At 32.2% G+C, this 14,924-nt stretch overlaps 3 protein-coding genes across 3 annotated transcripts; all 3 read left to right on the forward strand.

Annotated features, from left to right (window-relative positions):
* LOC103572075 (sodium-dependent dopamine transporter) lies at window positions 1-6,860 on the forward strand. The gene is made up of 13 exons (XM_014445311.2): window positions 1-65; window positions 515-691; window positions 2,983-3,117; window positions 3,232-3,456; window positions 3,528-3,636; window positions 3,709-3,847; window positions 4,254-4,388; window positions 4,782-4,885; window positions 4,947-5,184; window positions 5,487-5,615; window positions 5,680-5,880; window positions 5,943-6,110; window positions 6,185-6,860. The coding sequence occupies exons 2-13, from the start codon at window positions 520-522 to the stop codon at window positions 6,407-6,409; spliced, it is 1,980 nt and encodes a 659-aa protein (XP_014300797.1). The 5' UTR covers window positions 1-65; window positions 515-519; the 3' UTR covers window positions 6,410-6,860.
* A 1,009-nt stretch (window positions 6,861-7,869) lies between these two features.
* On the forward strand, window positions 7,870-10,849 carry LOC103572074 (ankyrin repeat and MYND domain-containing protein 2). The gene is made up of 3 exons (XM_008550476.3): window positions 7,870-8,191; window positions 8,344-8,721; window positions 8,815-10,849. Exons 1-3 carry the CDS (start codon window positions 7,991-7,993, stop codon window positions 9,472-9,474), a joined length of 1,239 nt encoding a protein of 412 aa, XP_008548698.1. The 5' UTR covers window positions 7,870-7,990; the 3' UTR covers window positions 9,475-10,849.
* A 1,440-nt stretch (window positions 10,850-12,289) lies between these two features.
* Window positions 12,290-14,746, forward strand: LOC103572076 (phospholipase A1 member A). The gene is made up of 2 exons (XM_008550478.3): window positions 12,290-12,733; window positions 12,797-14,746. The coding sequence occupies exons 1-2, from the start codon at window positions 12,412-12,414 to the stop codon at window positions 13,522-13,524; spliced, it is 1,050 nt and encodes a 349-aa protein (XP_008548700.1). The 5' UTR covers window positions 12,290-12,411; the 3' UTR covers window positions 13,525-14,746.
* Window positions 14,747-14,924: the final 178 nt, after the last annotated feature.

Raw genomic sequence — 14,924 nt, forward strand, 5'->3', positions numbered from 1 at the left:
ATTTATTAAGCCAGTGTTTGAATAATAAAAATCAATCTATTTTTATAAAAGATTATTGATCAGGGGTAAGTATTTTTTTTTTCTAAATAAAATAAAAAAATATTTTGTATGAGAGGTGAATGGTAAATTTAAAAAAAAAAATAACGTGATAATTGAAGAGGTTTATAATATATAGAGTAAGAGAATGATGCGTGTGACAGAAAAGCTCTCGTGGGAACACTCTGGGAGATCGGCTTTGAAATACATATAACTGACTGGTATGGTGGTGTTGTGTTGTGTTGACCGTATATACCCGTCATTGCAAGCACAATGAGCTTGTTGTATTGCTCTAGAGGGTTGATATGTGCTGAAGGGCTATCGATAACTTGTCGTCCGAATTATCTACCGATTGGCTATTCATTCCTCTCAAATCCGTTTAACTCTTTATTAATTTATTTTTTTATTTACCCTTTGTTCTAGTAAGCGTTTAATTGTTTTTTTTTTTTTTTCATTTTTTAATTTAAATTTTTTGTAGGAAAAATGACATCGAGGGTCTCAAAACCAACGACGCCGACCGATAGCGGCAAAGTTGTAGTCGAGGGCCGCGAAACTTGGTCTGGAAAAGTTGATTTTCTTTTATCAGTAATTGGATTTGCTGTTGATTTAGCAAATGTTTGGAGATTTCCGTACTTGTGCTACAAAAATGGGGGTGGTAAGTTTTTATTTTTTTTTTTTTTTTCCAATGTCTAAAAATTATAAAATTAATTAAAAAGTTTTATTTAAATTAACGTCAATATTTTTAAAAATATTTTTTTTCGAATTCAAGTTTTCAAATTTTACATATATTTAACAATGATTATTTAAAATTTTTATAAATAAAATAATCACAAATATGACAGAAAAAAAAATGTCAAATTTTCGAATTTTAAATTTTAAAAATAATAATAATAGAAATTTAAAACCAAGTAGTCCTGTTAATAATAATTTAAGTAAACAATATATATATATATGAAAAATGAGGGTAATATAATTTTAACTAGACGGTTGATTGTCATTTAGCGCGCCAAATTTGCTGTAGTCTGTATCTATAAAATATATATATGTATGTATATATATGTACAGTTGTACATAAGTAAAAGACTAGAGATATTTTAATATATATATAAGACTTTATTAAAAGAGGAGGAAGCTTATTCGCTTGTCGGATTAAATTTATAAGGCAGAAAATGAAATAAAAGTATGGAGTAAGAAATGAAGTACGTAATCTTAAATTATAAATTTTTATTAATCTTATTAAGTTATTATTAAAATGTTGGGTTCTTTAAGTAGCCTAGAGCATTTGGTTGATACTGAAGCGCAGGAGATCTTTTCTGCATCAATTAATATTAAAGTTTAATAATATCGTAAATTATCAATTATGATTAAAAGTTGCGTCGAGAAGTAATGACCGCATGAAAAAATAATTCGATATAATAGTGTAGTGTGTAAATTACGATGGAGAGATTCTAGTTGCTCTGGTAGATTGCCGAGCTGGTAGAGAGCTGAGTGTTGAGAGTATGGTATAAAGAGTAGAGAGCAGGTATAAATGCTATTAGTTGGCGCAATATCAAGGCAGCCAGGAATGCGATTAAGTTGACACTGGGTTGATAGAGTGATACAGGAAAGCTTCTCAAAAGCGGCTGCTAATTAAGTTAAAGTTCTACCGTTGGAATGGGGTGTGCACTGACTGCTATGGGCGGCTACTGGCGATGCTACGTGCTGGTGTTGATGATGCTAGTGCTGGTACTGCTGCTGCTGTGTGCTCGGCATGTTCATACTGGAGCACGCGAGCTATTATCAACGGCAAGATCGGTCGCTAATTTACTCTCGAATTGCCCTCAATTAATTTCATTATTCAAACTATTTAGGACACCTTTGATCATGGACGTCTGTAACAAACTACAAAAATTTTTTTTTATTAAAAAAATACTTCATTATTTTTTATTTTTTATTTCATGATCGATTTCAGTCATGTGTAAATTATTTTTTTAATCAGTGACGTTCATAAATATACAATTTAGATAAGTAATTAAAATTTAATTACGGATAAAGTAAAAAAAAATTCGGATTGTCCGCGGTTCAAATCCGCGCTCCGTTTTTCCAAATTAAAAAAAAATTGACAATGATTATTATCATGTTCTTTTATTAAAATAAAATTAATTAATTAATTGCTAATTAAAGTTGTGACTTCGAAACCCAAGAAGGATTTTTTTAAATTTCTAATGATTTTAGAGACCGGTTCCGAAACCACGTCTCAGTATTTTTTGGATAAAATATTTTCAAAATAATAATAATAATAATTTTTATGATACACTAATGGAAAATTCAACGAAACCTGTTGATTTAAAAAAAAAACCTTAAATCCCGTAGCTAAGACTTAGAGCTCAATAAATGATCTTCTTAGCATGCACTTCCGTAAAAAATCCTCTTTCCCACAAAGTATCTTTATCCTCTTCCATAAATCCTCTTGATCTCTAGTTTTTTTTACTTCCCAAAAAAATTCATCAATCTAATCCGCAAATTGTCATAAATCAGAAAAATAGGGATCCGCCGAAAAAAAGTAAATCTGACCACTCAGAGCTTCCATCATTATCAGTAATGGAAATATAGTTAGATTGAAAGCTATTTTACTTTAGTCACAAGTCAGCTGTGAAAATTACCAAGACACATAAAAAAAAAAAAAAAAAAAAAAAATAAAATAAAATAAAAAGTTCATAAAGAAGAGAAAAATGGAGCACTTTAAACTTTAAGGCCATTTTCTCTTTCTTTCCAAAACTTTCAATCGCGTTTCCGCTCTCTCTCAAATGCTCTGCTCTTTAACTTTATTTTTTTATTTCCCACCGTCAATTACCCTCTTGACCGACTCTCAAGCACTTGATTTATGTTAAAACTATTATTTCTTTAAGCTTTATCCCTCTCATCATCGCCATCTCCATCAAGTAAATAAATAAATATTTTTTTCAGGTGCATTTTTAGTTCCCTACTGCATTATGTTAGTAGTCGGTGGTATTCCTTTATTCTATATGGAACTTGCTCTAGGGCAATTTAACCGGAAAGGAGCTATTACATGTTGGGGACGACTCGTTCCTTTACTCAAAGGTATTAATATTTATTTAATGCAACTGACAGCTTATTTGCCGAATGGTCTTTGTCTCTGACTTTGGATTAGACAGACGTGTTCTGTTAATAAATAGATCATTTTTACCCTCACAGGAATCGGTTACGCTGTTGCGCTGATAGCCTTCTACGTTGATTTTTACTATAATGTTATAATAGCTTGGGCATTGCGTTATTTTTTTGCCTCCTTTACGAACTTGTTGCCCTGGACAACCTGCAGTAATCCATGGAATACTCCACTTTGTCGGGAATTAAATTCGAATAGTTCTGATGAGTTTGTTATTAATGACTGGAGTGATTATTATCAGACTTCGTTACTGCGTAAGTTGTTTTAACTTTCTTTTTTTGTTTTGGTGATTTATGGTGACTGAGTTTGAATTATTTTTTTGCAGTTAATACGAGCGATAATAGTTTATTGGGATATAATAATTATGGAAGCTGGAGAAATTACACAGATGACAATACTACGAAGTATACGAGCGCGGCTCAGGAATACTTCAAGTAAATTTTTTTGTATGAAGTAAATTTGAATAATTGGTGGAATAATTTTTAATTGGTTAAAATAATTTGCAGCCGGGCGATTTTGGAATTGCACCAGAGCGCGGGGTTACACGATCTTGGAATCGTCAAGTGGGACATTGCGCTTTGTTTGTTTATTGTTTATGTTATTTGTTATTTTTCATTGTGGAAGGGAATATCAACATCTGGAAAGGTAATTTTTATTTTTTTATTTAATTATGGGACGCGATTTTGACAAAATAAATAATTTAATTGTAAAAATTTCGAGTTGTAAATTTATAAAATACATTTAAATATTTTGTTTGAGTTGATAACAAAAGTTATTATTTTTAAATTCTGGCGGGCTTTTAAAATAAATAAAGACAACTTTTTTTTTGTTTAAAATAAAACCGCGGGAAAATGAAATGAATAAATTAAATTTTTTTTAACAGTTTGTAAAAAATAATTTAATTTAAATTAAATTTTCATCAACAAAATCTTTTTAAATTTTTTTAGCCGACAGACGCCCAGCGCTTTTAGTTTACGATAAAAGTAAACCGGAAGCGTCGTGATCAATAAATTAAAATAACAATTAATTTCAAATAATTTCCCTGATCTAGGTGGTTTGGTTCACTGCTCTATTTCCCTACGCTGTGCTTCTGATCCTCTTGGTCCGTGGTGTCACCCTACCAGGAAGTGCCGAAGGAATAAAGTACTACCTCAGTCCCAATTTCACCGCAATAACAAACGCCGAGGTGAAAAAAAGTTATTTAAACTCAATTTACTTATTTTTCATTCTAACTCACTGCGAACTATAAAAATCCAACTCTTTATACTATTCGAGTTATAAATTATCATAATCTAGCATAGTGGCAGTGTTCATATTAAAGCATATAAAATTGTGAGCGCATGAGTTGACTCTTGGAAATATAACAGAGTGAAGGGACAAATGGTGAAATGGAAAATCTGTGTAAGCGTCTCGTAAATACCCTCAAGTAGTTGACCGAGTGCGCAAACGTGATTCGCATTTTATTTAACGCATTAAAATCTCTTATTGAGTTAATATAAAATATAATCTGTCTAGATATTTTATTGTTATATTATTTATAAATTCACCACTAATAAATAATATATATATTTATTTATAGGTATGGGTGGATGCCGCAACTCAAGTATTTTTTTCCCTCGGACCCGGATTCGGAGTTCTTCTAGCCTACGCCAGTTATAACGAGTACCACAATAATGTCTACAGGTAATTTATTTTAAAAATTAATTATTTATTTATTTATTTATTAATCAAATATTTATTTTAGCGATGCAATACTGACGAGTGTCATCAACAGCGTGACTTCTTTTATTGCCGGTTTCGTTATTTTTTCGGTACTCGGTTACATGGCGCATGCAAGCGGACGATCTATCAAAGATGTTGCAACAGAAGGTCCCGGTCTTGTTTTTATTGTTTATCCCGCGGCAATTGCAACGATGCCTGGATCTATGTTTTGGGCGCTTATATTTTTTATGATGTTACTTACTCTGGGATTAGACAGCTCAGTAAGTACTAAATTTTATGCCACGACAGTTACCGAGGGTAAAATGACTAATCGACACACTAATTAACTGCAATTACTTTCAATTAATAACAAAAATTTCGCGTATTGCCTAAAACTAAAGAAAAACTTTTTTTAAAATTCAAATTTTGAAATTTTCCCGCCGTTTTATCAGCGGTGAATATGCCGCGGTTATTTTGCCACTCGGTTATTTGTCTTCAGACAAAAGAGACGTAACAAATGATTTAAAAATAAAAAAATGATTAAATTTTTTAAAAATCATAAATTATTTAAATATAATTATAGTTTGGCGGTTCAGAAGCAATAATAACAGCATTAAGTGACGAATTTCCTCTGATTGGCAATCACCGGGAAATATTTGTCGCGTGTTTATTTACATTATACTTTCTCGTGGGTCTTGCGTCATGTTCCCAAGTAAGTATTTAGTATAAAAACAAAAATAATGACTCGTTACTTACCAGCAAATTCATTTTTTAAGGGAGGATTTTACTTCTTTCATTTATTGGACCGTTATGCTGCTGGCTACTCGATGCTATTTGCCGTACTCGCGGAAGCGATAGCCGTAAGCTGGATTTACGGCACCGATAGATTTTGCGCAGACATCAAAGATATGATTGGATTCGCACCAGGACTCTATTGGCGCGTTTGTTGGAAATTTGTTGCTCCTATTTTTATTGTCGTAAGTTCAATAAATTTTTATTCTTAATAAAAAATAAATTAATTTACTCATATTTATTATAGTTTATTATCGTCTATGGTTTAATGGGCTATGAACCTCTTTCATATGACGAATACACTTATCCCTTGTGGGCAAATATCATTGGATGGATAATAGCTTCGTCTTCAGTGGCTATGATTCCAGGGATGGCGATTTATAAAATAATTGTTACTCCCGGAACATTCTGTCAAGTAAATTAGCAATAATTAAAATAGATAATAATGAATATAAATTATTCGATTTTGATTGATAAAATTAATTACAGAGAATAAAAATATTAACAACACCATGGAGAGACACACAGCAGCAAACAGTGAACATGAGATCGACCGTAAGTTCAGTAGCCAATGGAGCCGTACGAACAAGTTTACTCGAAGAAGGCGGTTTTGTTGATGTATTACCTAAAGAACAATTAGATCTAGCTAAAGAAATAATTGAAGTTGTACTTCATCCTGGTGAGAATGGCGACCCACCACCAGAACCCGTCTAGGACAACACTCTAGTAATTTTACGTGGCTCGCGTTTCCATATTTATCTCTGCTAACACTATTATTTATTAATTTCTTCTATTAATTAAATTAAATTTTTTTTTGATTACCATTAAAATTTTCCGCCTGTTAGGGGCTTTATAAATAAAACGGACGTTAATTTAAAGAGTTTTAAAAGCTATTAGTATAGAAATATATAAATATTTGGAATTAAAATGAGTCGAACTCCATTAACTCAGACATTGAGTCTACGGAGCGGAAATTTCTTAGGATTTCCAAGTTAACGGATGCCCCTTCTCCCGGAAAACGTTAACTATCACGCCTGTGTTCTTACACCACATGTGTGATTTATATATAAATATACGCACACATACAAAGAGCGCAGCTCGTAGTGAAGATCAAGATTTAGGGGAAGTTCCGAGATAATGGAGTTGGACTATAAAATAGATTTTGTCGAAGTAAAAAAAATCGATTAGTATAAGAATTGAGTATTATTTATAATAATAATAATAATAATAAATTAGTTGAAGTATTGATGGGCTGTATGACGAGCTCAGATACTTATGCTGTGTGGACTATACGCAAAAAAAAATTTATCGTTACGATATTAATTAGTTTGATAGGGTAGATTATTAAGACTGTAGTAATTAATTACAATTACAATTATAATTATAATAAATATATATATATATATATTTATACAATGCATCTGAACTGCAATCGCAGCCATAGGTCGCAGTTCGGGCTTTGTTGGACGATTTGAAAATAATTATTGATAAATAATTATAATAATTAATTTATTGACGTGTTATATATTGTTTATAGACTAATAATTATATAATGTTATTAATTTGTTGACGCTTTGAAGGAAATGATCGTTCGAGAGCCATATTGAGCGAACATTTACTTAAATAATAATTGACTGTTTTAATTGTGTAATGATAATTTTTTGTTTAATAAAATTATTACTTGTGTAAAAAAAATTATTTATTTATATAATAATGAAAAAATTCAAATTATTAACTTGAGTAAAACGAAACCCAAAGTTTAGTCAGAAAATAAAATTTTAAATTTTAATTTAAATTATCCCATTATTCAATTACCGCTTTTATTTAAATAAATTTATAAATTTAACGTTAAATTAAACACCCACACTAATTTTACATTGCGTGCACATGGCACATATACATTTGTATATATTCACATATTTTCTATACTACTTAGTACTCATATATACTTTTTTTATATTAATTAAAAAATTAGTTTTTAAAAAAACGGATTTTTAGTTAAATTTATTATTTTCATAATAATTATTATTATTGTTATTATTATCATTATTATTATTATTAAATAAATAATTACCTCATTAAAAAACATGTCTTTCAAACTATTAGTCATATATATAATAAATAAAGAATAAATTATAACCTAAAACTTAAGAAAGTACTGTCGCGCAAATGGTAATTTTGAATAATCGAATTTTTGGCGCCACTTGAATAATCGATATCCGGAGGTTAGAGAGCAGCTGGAGAGCAAGACAACAGACGTAAAAACTAAACATAGCACATTACACATTAGTCAACATGACACCGACAACAGAAAGTCTATCAGATCTCCAGAAACAAGTATTTTCACGAATAAGTAACAATGAAGCCGCGGAACTCTGCGCTCTGCTCGCTTCCAACAAAATGAAGATCGACTTCGTCGACGAAAACGGTATGAGTCCTCTCCAGCATGCCTGTTACAAAGGAAATAAAGAGATTGTCCAGATGCTGCTCGACCAGGTAGGTTAAGTTTATCATAACAAACAAATTTTTTTATTCCGAAACTGATCAATTGATTTTCTCGCTAATTTTATTTATCATTGACAGTAAGTTTTTATTTAAATGAATTACCTTTTAGTTGGGTTTTAATAATTTTGTTGTTTGGTGATTAGGGAGCTGATGTAAATGCTTGTCAACATGAGCATGCATATACGGCATTGCATTTCGCGGCATTAAGTGGCAACGCAGATTTATGTCACCTGCTGATGTCCCATGGTGCTAAACTGACGGCGACGAATAGCGTAGGCAGGACACCGGCACAAATGGCTGCCTTCGTAGGGAATCACAACTGCGTGGCCACTATCAACAATTACATACCAAAGGCTGATATTGATTACTACATAAAACCACAGGGATTACAAACGGAGCCGATGTTGCCTCCACATCTGGCTGATTCCCTTCACAAGTTCATTATGCAGGTCAATGTACATCCGGTTAGAGTCGCTATGAGCTTGCAGAGGTGTACTGGTCTTATAGATCATTTACCGAAGGTATTTTTAAGTTAAAAAAAAAAACCTGTTTTGTATTTTAGCGCCAGTTGATTTTTAAAAAATTTATGAATTTACTTTTTTTTTATTTGATAGGTTCAAAAAGTATTGGAGTCTATGCGCCATCGGGAAATGACCAGAGGCACGGACACAAATGAAATAATGGCATTCAAATATCACTACCTGAGTTGTATTGTAAGCGAGTTGATAAAATGCCAGAAGCGGTTGGAAGCGAGGAAGGCTGAGAAAATAAACGGAGAGAAAACAGCGGATGAGGAAAAAAATAAAACGGATCCGGTGGAGTTTTTTATACGCGCACTGTTGAAGTGCAGCAGAAGCGACGGTCTCCCAGAGTACCAGGAGGCGCTGCTGAGAGAAATAGTGAGGGAGTTCCCGTTCCGCGAGAGCATGATATTCAGGCAGATGGTGGCGACTTTGGCTGGAACTGACCCGCCGTCGGCGGTGTCTGTTATATCCGCGGCTATCAATGGACAACGTGGGTTCGCGGACAACCAGCAGATCTGCATGACCTGTGGGGAAGAAAAGGCGACCAAGAAGTGCAGCAAGTGCAAGGCGGTTCAGTACTGCGACCGCGAGTGCCAGAGACTGCACTGGTTTTTGCATAAGAAAGAATGCGCGCGCGTTAGTCCTTCTTGTATTGGATCCGCTGCTGGAAATCCTAAAGTCACTGACACTGACAAAGTCGATATTGCCAATGCTGTTAAAAACGAAATTGGCAATTTGAATATCAAATAAATTATTTAGATAGACTTTTTTTTTAAATAGACGGGAGGTTACTTGGTTTTGATTTCGATACTTTTTATTTGAATTTAATTCCGCACAATTTTTTACGATTTAAATAAAAAAAGAAAGAAAATAGAATACAGAGTAAGATCAGAGAGTTCAAGGAGACCTTTCATTTATATTTATTTTATATATTGTAGGACTTTTCATGTATATTATCATAAAATAAATTTGAATAATTGGTGGAATAATTTTTAATTGATTGAAATAATTTGTAGCCGGGCGATTTTGGAATTGCACCAGAGCGCGGGGTTACACGATCTTGGAATCGTCAAGTGGGACATTGCGCTTCGTTTGTTTATTGTTTATGTTATTTGTTATTTTTCATTGTGGAAGGGAATATCAACATCTGGTAAGGTAATTTTTATTTTTTTATTTAATTATGGGACGCGATTTTGACAAAATAAATAATTTAATTGTAAAAATTTCGAGTTGTAAATTTATAAAATACATTTAAATATTTTGTTTGAGTTGATAACAAAAGTTATTTTTTTTTAATTCTGGCGGGCTTTTAAAATAAATAAAGACAACTTTTTTTTGTTTAAAATAAAACCGCGGGAAAATGAAATGAATAAATTAAATTTTTTTTAACAGTTTGTAAAAAATAATTTAATTCAAATTAAATTTCCATCAACAAAATCTTTTTAAATTTTTTTAGCCGACAGAAGTCCAGCGCTTTTAGTTTACGATAAAAGTAAACCGGTAGCGTCGCGATCAGTAAAATAAAAATATAAATTTAGTAACCGGCATTAAATTTAAAATAAATATTTAAATAAAAAGTATTTTAAATGCCAGCCTTAAATGAAAATCCATAAAAATACCGATCCCTTGATAGATTATTTGTAAATATCATGACTACATTTTTTCTCAACTGAGTAACCTCTGGTATTATTTATTATGTAAAAAAAAAGTTATTTCTATTATTGAGTAACAAAAATTATATACTCTTGTGTCTTTTACATCTGAATGAAGTCAGTTCACTGCCGACAATCTTCTCATTAAAAATCCGTACCTCATAATCAATAATTATTATTATTGTGTACTATAATTACTCAATAAACAATTATTTATAATTTTTAAGTATACGAATCATGTCGCGATAACTTCCGTTATAATTAACGCCAAAAGTCAGTAGCATTGAGTGTAATAATAATTTTATTTTCTTCTTGTTTTGTTTCTATTCAATTATTTATTTAATTTAAAAGTCTATGGCAATAAAATATATTGAATAATAATTTAAATCTCATAAAAATTATTTAAGAGAAAAAATAAATGACTAATTATGTATAATAAATGTAATAGTAATAAAATAACACGGATAATTTAATATTATTTTTTTACTTTTATTTTATTTCAAACGCGATGACAGTACTGTACTAGGAGTAGAATTTTTTGTGTCGCAATATTTACTAGATTTACGAGAACACTTATTTATACATAATACCTAGATATATACCAATCATAGCTCCAAAGAAGACGCAAAAAAAAGAAAGTATCGAAGGTCAGTTTAAATACTTACTTAGTCAATTTTTTTTTGCATTAATAATTAATAATATAAATGTACATATTGACATTTACTCCATGCTCTGCTTAGTATCTTGTTAAGTAAAATTTTCCATTTATTTTCAAGGTTCAAGTATTTAGCACAGTATTTAGAATGAGTCATATATTTATATTTTTAGTGTTCAAAATTTCCTTACGTATTTATTTTTTTTTCTTTTTGAAGTTGAATAACTTTTAAACTATCGATACTACGGTCTTTTACTATCAGTACAAATTTGTAGGGAATTTAATTCTCTACAAATTTGATCTCGGCAAAAATTTTGATTAAATTGATATTTCAAAAGATATAAGATGTCAAAATTAAATTTTTTATTTTGGAGCACATTTTAATTTTTCAATTTTCAGTAAATTGACATAACTTTAAAAATATTAATTTTATCAAAAATTTCAATCAGATCAATTTTGTAAGAAATTAAATTCTCTACAAATTTGATCTCTGCAAAAATTTTGATAAAATTGATATTTCAAAAGTTACAAGTATTTAAAACTAACTTTTTTATTTTGGAGCACATTTTAATTTTCAAATTTTCCAAAAACTGGTATAACTTTAAAAATATTCATTTTATCAAAATTTTTAATCAGATCAATTTTGTAGGAAATTAAATTTCCTACAAATTTGGTCTTAAGAAAAATTTTGATACAATGAATATTTAAAAAGTTACATAAACAAATCCACAAAAAACTATGAACAAAAAATGAAAATACCGAGAAAAACACGTTAACTATTTTCAGTATCATTTTACCGAATTACAAAATAAAAAAATATTAAAAAACTTTCACTGAATCGAGCTCTTACTCTCCTCGCCTCGAGTTAATCGAATGAGAAATGATGCGTGAAAGTTTTTAAAATATAAGACCTGGGCATTTATTTACAAGTTAGTTCTACAGTCAATAATAAGTTTAACACCAGCCAGTAACCAGTAAAGTAACAAACTAAGTAAGAGTGCTCTCAAACCTTTCACGTTATTAAGAAAAACCAGAAATACAATCAGGCCACGGGCAAATTATCCAGGAAGGAAAATAATCCCCAGTTTATTTTTATCGCCGCCAAATAATCGGCCCCAAAAGTCCACCTCCACATTTTTTAAATTTAACCATTAAAGTGTATAAGTAATAATAAGTACCAGGGTGAACGGTACCGGGTAGAACGTCATCGTCAAAGCAAACGCTTAAGTATGCCAACCCACTGGCGGGGGAAGCATACGAGCACGAGTTGACAGCGACGAGTATTTAGTAATCGAACTCATTTAACAGCGATCGCAAGTCTAACTCACATCCAACAATTGTTGCCCACTAGTCTAACAAAAGTCTTAATAATTTATAATAATGTCCCGTATTTATTTAATAATTATCAGTGTTTACTTACTTGCCCATAGTTTGGACGCAGGCATCACCGAGGAACTGGTGCGCCTTGCAAAAGGTCCGATCCAAGAAGCCTTCGAGAGCGGGGCCGCTAATGAGTTCAAAAAAGAAGACTGTATTTGGAGACGCGGTTACGATACTGATGATTGTCCTGATCCAGATGTACATATATATTTATACACACCAGGTAAATCTAGAAGAGAACTCGTGGTTGGTTCCTCAGACTGGCTGAGGTATGACTATGATCCTACGAAAGAAAATATCATTTTGATTCACGGATATGCCGGTAAGTTTTCTTTTTTTTAATTTTCTTTTAATTAAATAAAAATAAAAATAAAAATTATTTTAGGTGGTGACGAGACTCTTCCTATCTCAGTATTACGAGACGCGTATATGAAGAACGGAAGCTACAACGTCTTCTTGGTGGACTGGGGAAAATTATGCGCGGCCCCGTGCTATCCTGCAGCGGTAGCGAATCTTCGTCCAGTGGCGCGATGTCTCGCGTTGTCGCTGACGAGTCTCCGGCACCTGGGGATGCCGATTGCAAGAACTACTTGCGTGGGGCACTCGCTGGGAGCTCATCTCTGTGGAATAATGGCCAATTATTTGCTGTTCAGGATGCATAGGATCGTGGGACTGGACCCTGCTCGTCCCCTCGTGAGACCAGGACTCGGGAACCGGCTGGACAGCGGTGACGCTGATTTCGTCGAGGTGATTCACACCAATGCTGGTTATTACGGTGAAATTGGACGAGTTGGTCATGTTGATGTGTGTGTTAATGGTGGAAAAGTCCAGCCTTTTTGCGAAGACAAGCAGAATCATCAGCTGTGCAGTCATGTGTGGGTCGTCTGCTACATGGCGCAGAGTATTGACGGCGACAAGCCGCTGATTGCTGAACCTTGCTCCCGAAGATGTCCCTCGGGTCCGAGGATCAGTGTCCGCGCTGGACAAGATTTGCTTGTGGGTCAGCACACGCCGATTGGTTCCAAAGGGTCGTTTTGTTTGACCAGCTACGACCCTCCCTATTGTCCAAAGTTTTCTGCTGATGGTCGCGGTGATGCACGCTGCTGCATGTGAAAGGCTACAAGTTATTAAACAATTTAACTATTATCTGTAATTTATATTTATATTTATGTATACATTTGACGGACATATATGTCTACGTTATATATTTATATACTAAGTATTTGTCAGTAAGATCACGCGTCGCGACCGGAAGCCTTTTTGGTATTCAAAGTTCGTTATTGCCAATATATTTCAATGAACGAGAGAAAGAGGGGGGGGGTTATGATAAATAAATATGTAAACATATTTTGAATGCAGTAATAACGGATTTGAACCGTTAGTTGTGCTACAACTTGATACACAATACGTAACATTTTAAATTTAAATATAAATCGATCGTTCACTTGCTCCGTCTGTTTTTGTTATTTTCTTGTGATAATTTTCGGGTGTGTTAATTTGAATTTCTCTATGATCTGCTTGGAAATAAATTACTGAGAGAAATTTATTTTGCTTATTATTTTTTTTTTGTCAATTGGGGAGAGAAATTTTTTAATGAAATTTATGGTGAAGCTTCCAGGCTCTGGTGCGCTCTAGTGTGAGAGGAATCAAATTTTTGTTGGCGGCGTTTAATTTGAAATTGTGTTATTTTTGGTATATTTATTTATACTATATTAATATATTGGTATATTAATTACATTAAAATAAGTAAGACAGGCGAGGAAAATTTTTTAATTTCAAATTCATCTTTTTGTTAACTTAAAATTGACATAACTTTTAAACTATCAACTGTAGAGTGTTTTTGCTTAGCATAAATTTATTCAGTACTAAATTCCCTGATAACACGAGTTGATCGTGAAAAAGTTGGTCATTCATTAGTTTCCGACCAACTTGACGACAAGTTATCGACAACTTCAGCTTTTGCAACTTTTGGCTACAAGTTACCGCCAACTTTCTCAGAAAGTTGGCACCAGTATGGAGCCGCAACTGGAATGCAAGTTTCTGAGACAATTGAAAGGAAACTTACCGTCAACTTATGATTGCCAACTTTTGCAAGCAACTTTTGCCACCAATTTTCTCAGAAAGTGACCGTCAACTTTTTGGATTTACAACTTTTGCCACCAACTTTCTCAGAAAATGTCTATCAACTTTTGGAGGTACCAAATGTTGGCGGCCAACTTGGTGTCCAGTTGCGGCTGGAAGTTTCTCGTCAGTTTCTCACCAACTTGGCTATCAGGGATTCTCTACAAAATTGACCTGATTAAAAATTTTGATTAAATTCATATTTCAAAAGTTATAAAGATTCTAATTCAAATTTATCATTTTCCCGCTTATTTTTACTTATCTAAAAATTGCTACAACTCTCGAATAATCAATTTTATCAAAAACTTCAATCAGATCTTTACAGAAAATTAAATTCTCTATAAAATTTATTTAAAAAAATTTTCGATAAAATCAACCATTCAAAAGTTATA

Source organism: Microplitis demolitor, chromosome 2, assembly GCF_026212275.2.
Source record: "Microplitis demolitor isolate Queensland-Clemson2020A chromosome 2, iyMicDemo2.1a, whole genome shotgun sequence".
NCBI classification, from domain to species: domain Eukaryota; kingdom Metazoa; phylum Arthropoda; class Insecta; order Hymenoptera; family Braconidae; genus Microplitis; species Microplitis demolitor.

Coding starts and splice junctions, on each gene's coding strand:
- LOC103572075 (XM_014445311.2), top strand. CDS start 520: ATGACATCGAGGGTCTCAAAACCAACGACGCCGACCGATAGCGGCAAA. Junction 3,118..3,231: donor ACTCGTTCCTTTACTCAAAG/GTATTAATATTT, acceptor TTACCCTCACAG/GAATCGGTTACGCTGTTGCG. Junction 4,886..4,946: donor TACCACAATAATGTCTACAG/GTAATTTATTTT, acceptor TATTTATTTTAG/CGATGCAATACTGACGAGTG.
- LOC103572074 (XM_008550476.3), top strand. CDS start 7,991: ATGACACCGACAACAGAAAGTCTATCAGATCTCCAGAAACAAGTATTT. Junction 8,192..8,343: donor TCCAGATGCTGCTCGACCAG/GTAGGTTAAGTT, acceptor TTTGGTGATTAG/GGAGCTGATGTAAATGCTTG. Junction 8,722..8,814: donor TTATAGATCATTTACCGAAG/GTATTTTTAAGT, acceptor TTTATTTGATAG/GTTCAAAAAGTATTGGAGTC.
- LOC103572076 (XM_008550478.3), top strand. CDS start 12,412: ATGTCCCGTATTTATTTAATAATTATCAGTGTTTACTTACTTGCCCAT. Junction 12,734..12,796: donor TTTGATTCACGGATATGCCG/GTAAGTTTTCTT, acceptor AAATTATTTTAG/GTGGTGACGAGACTCTTCCT.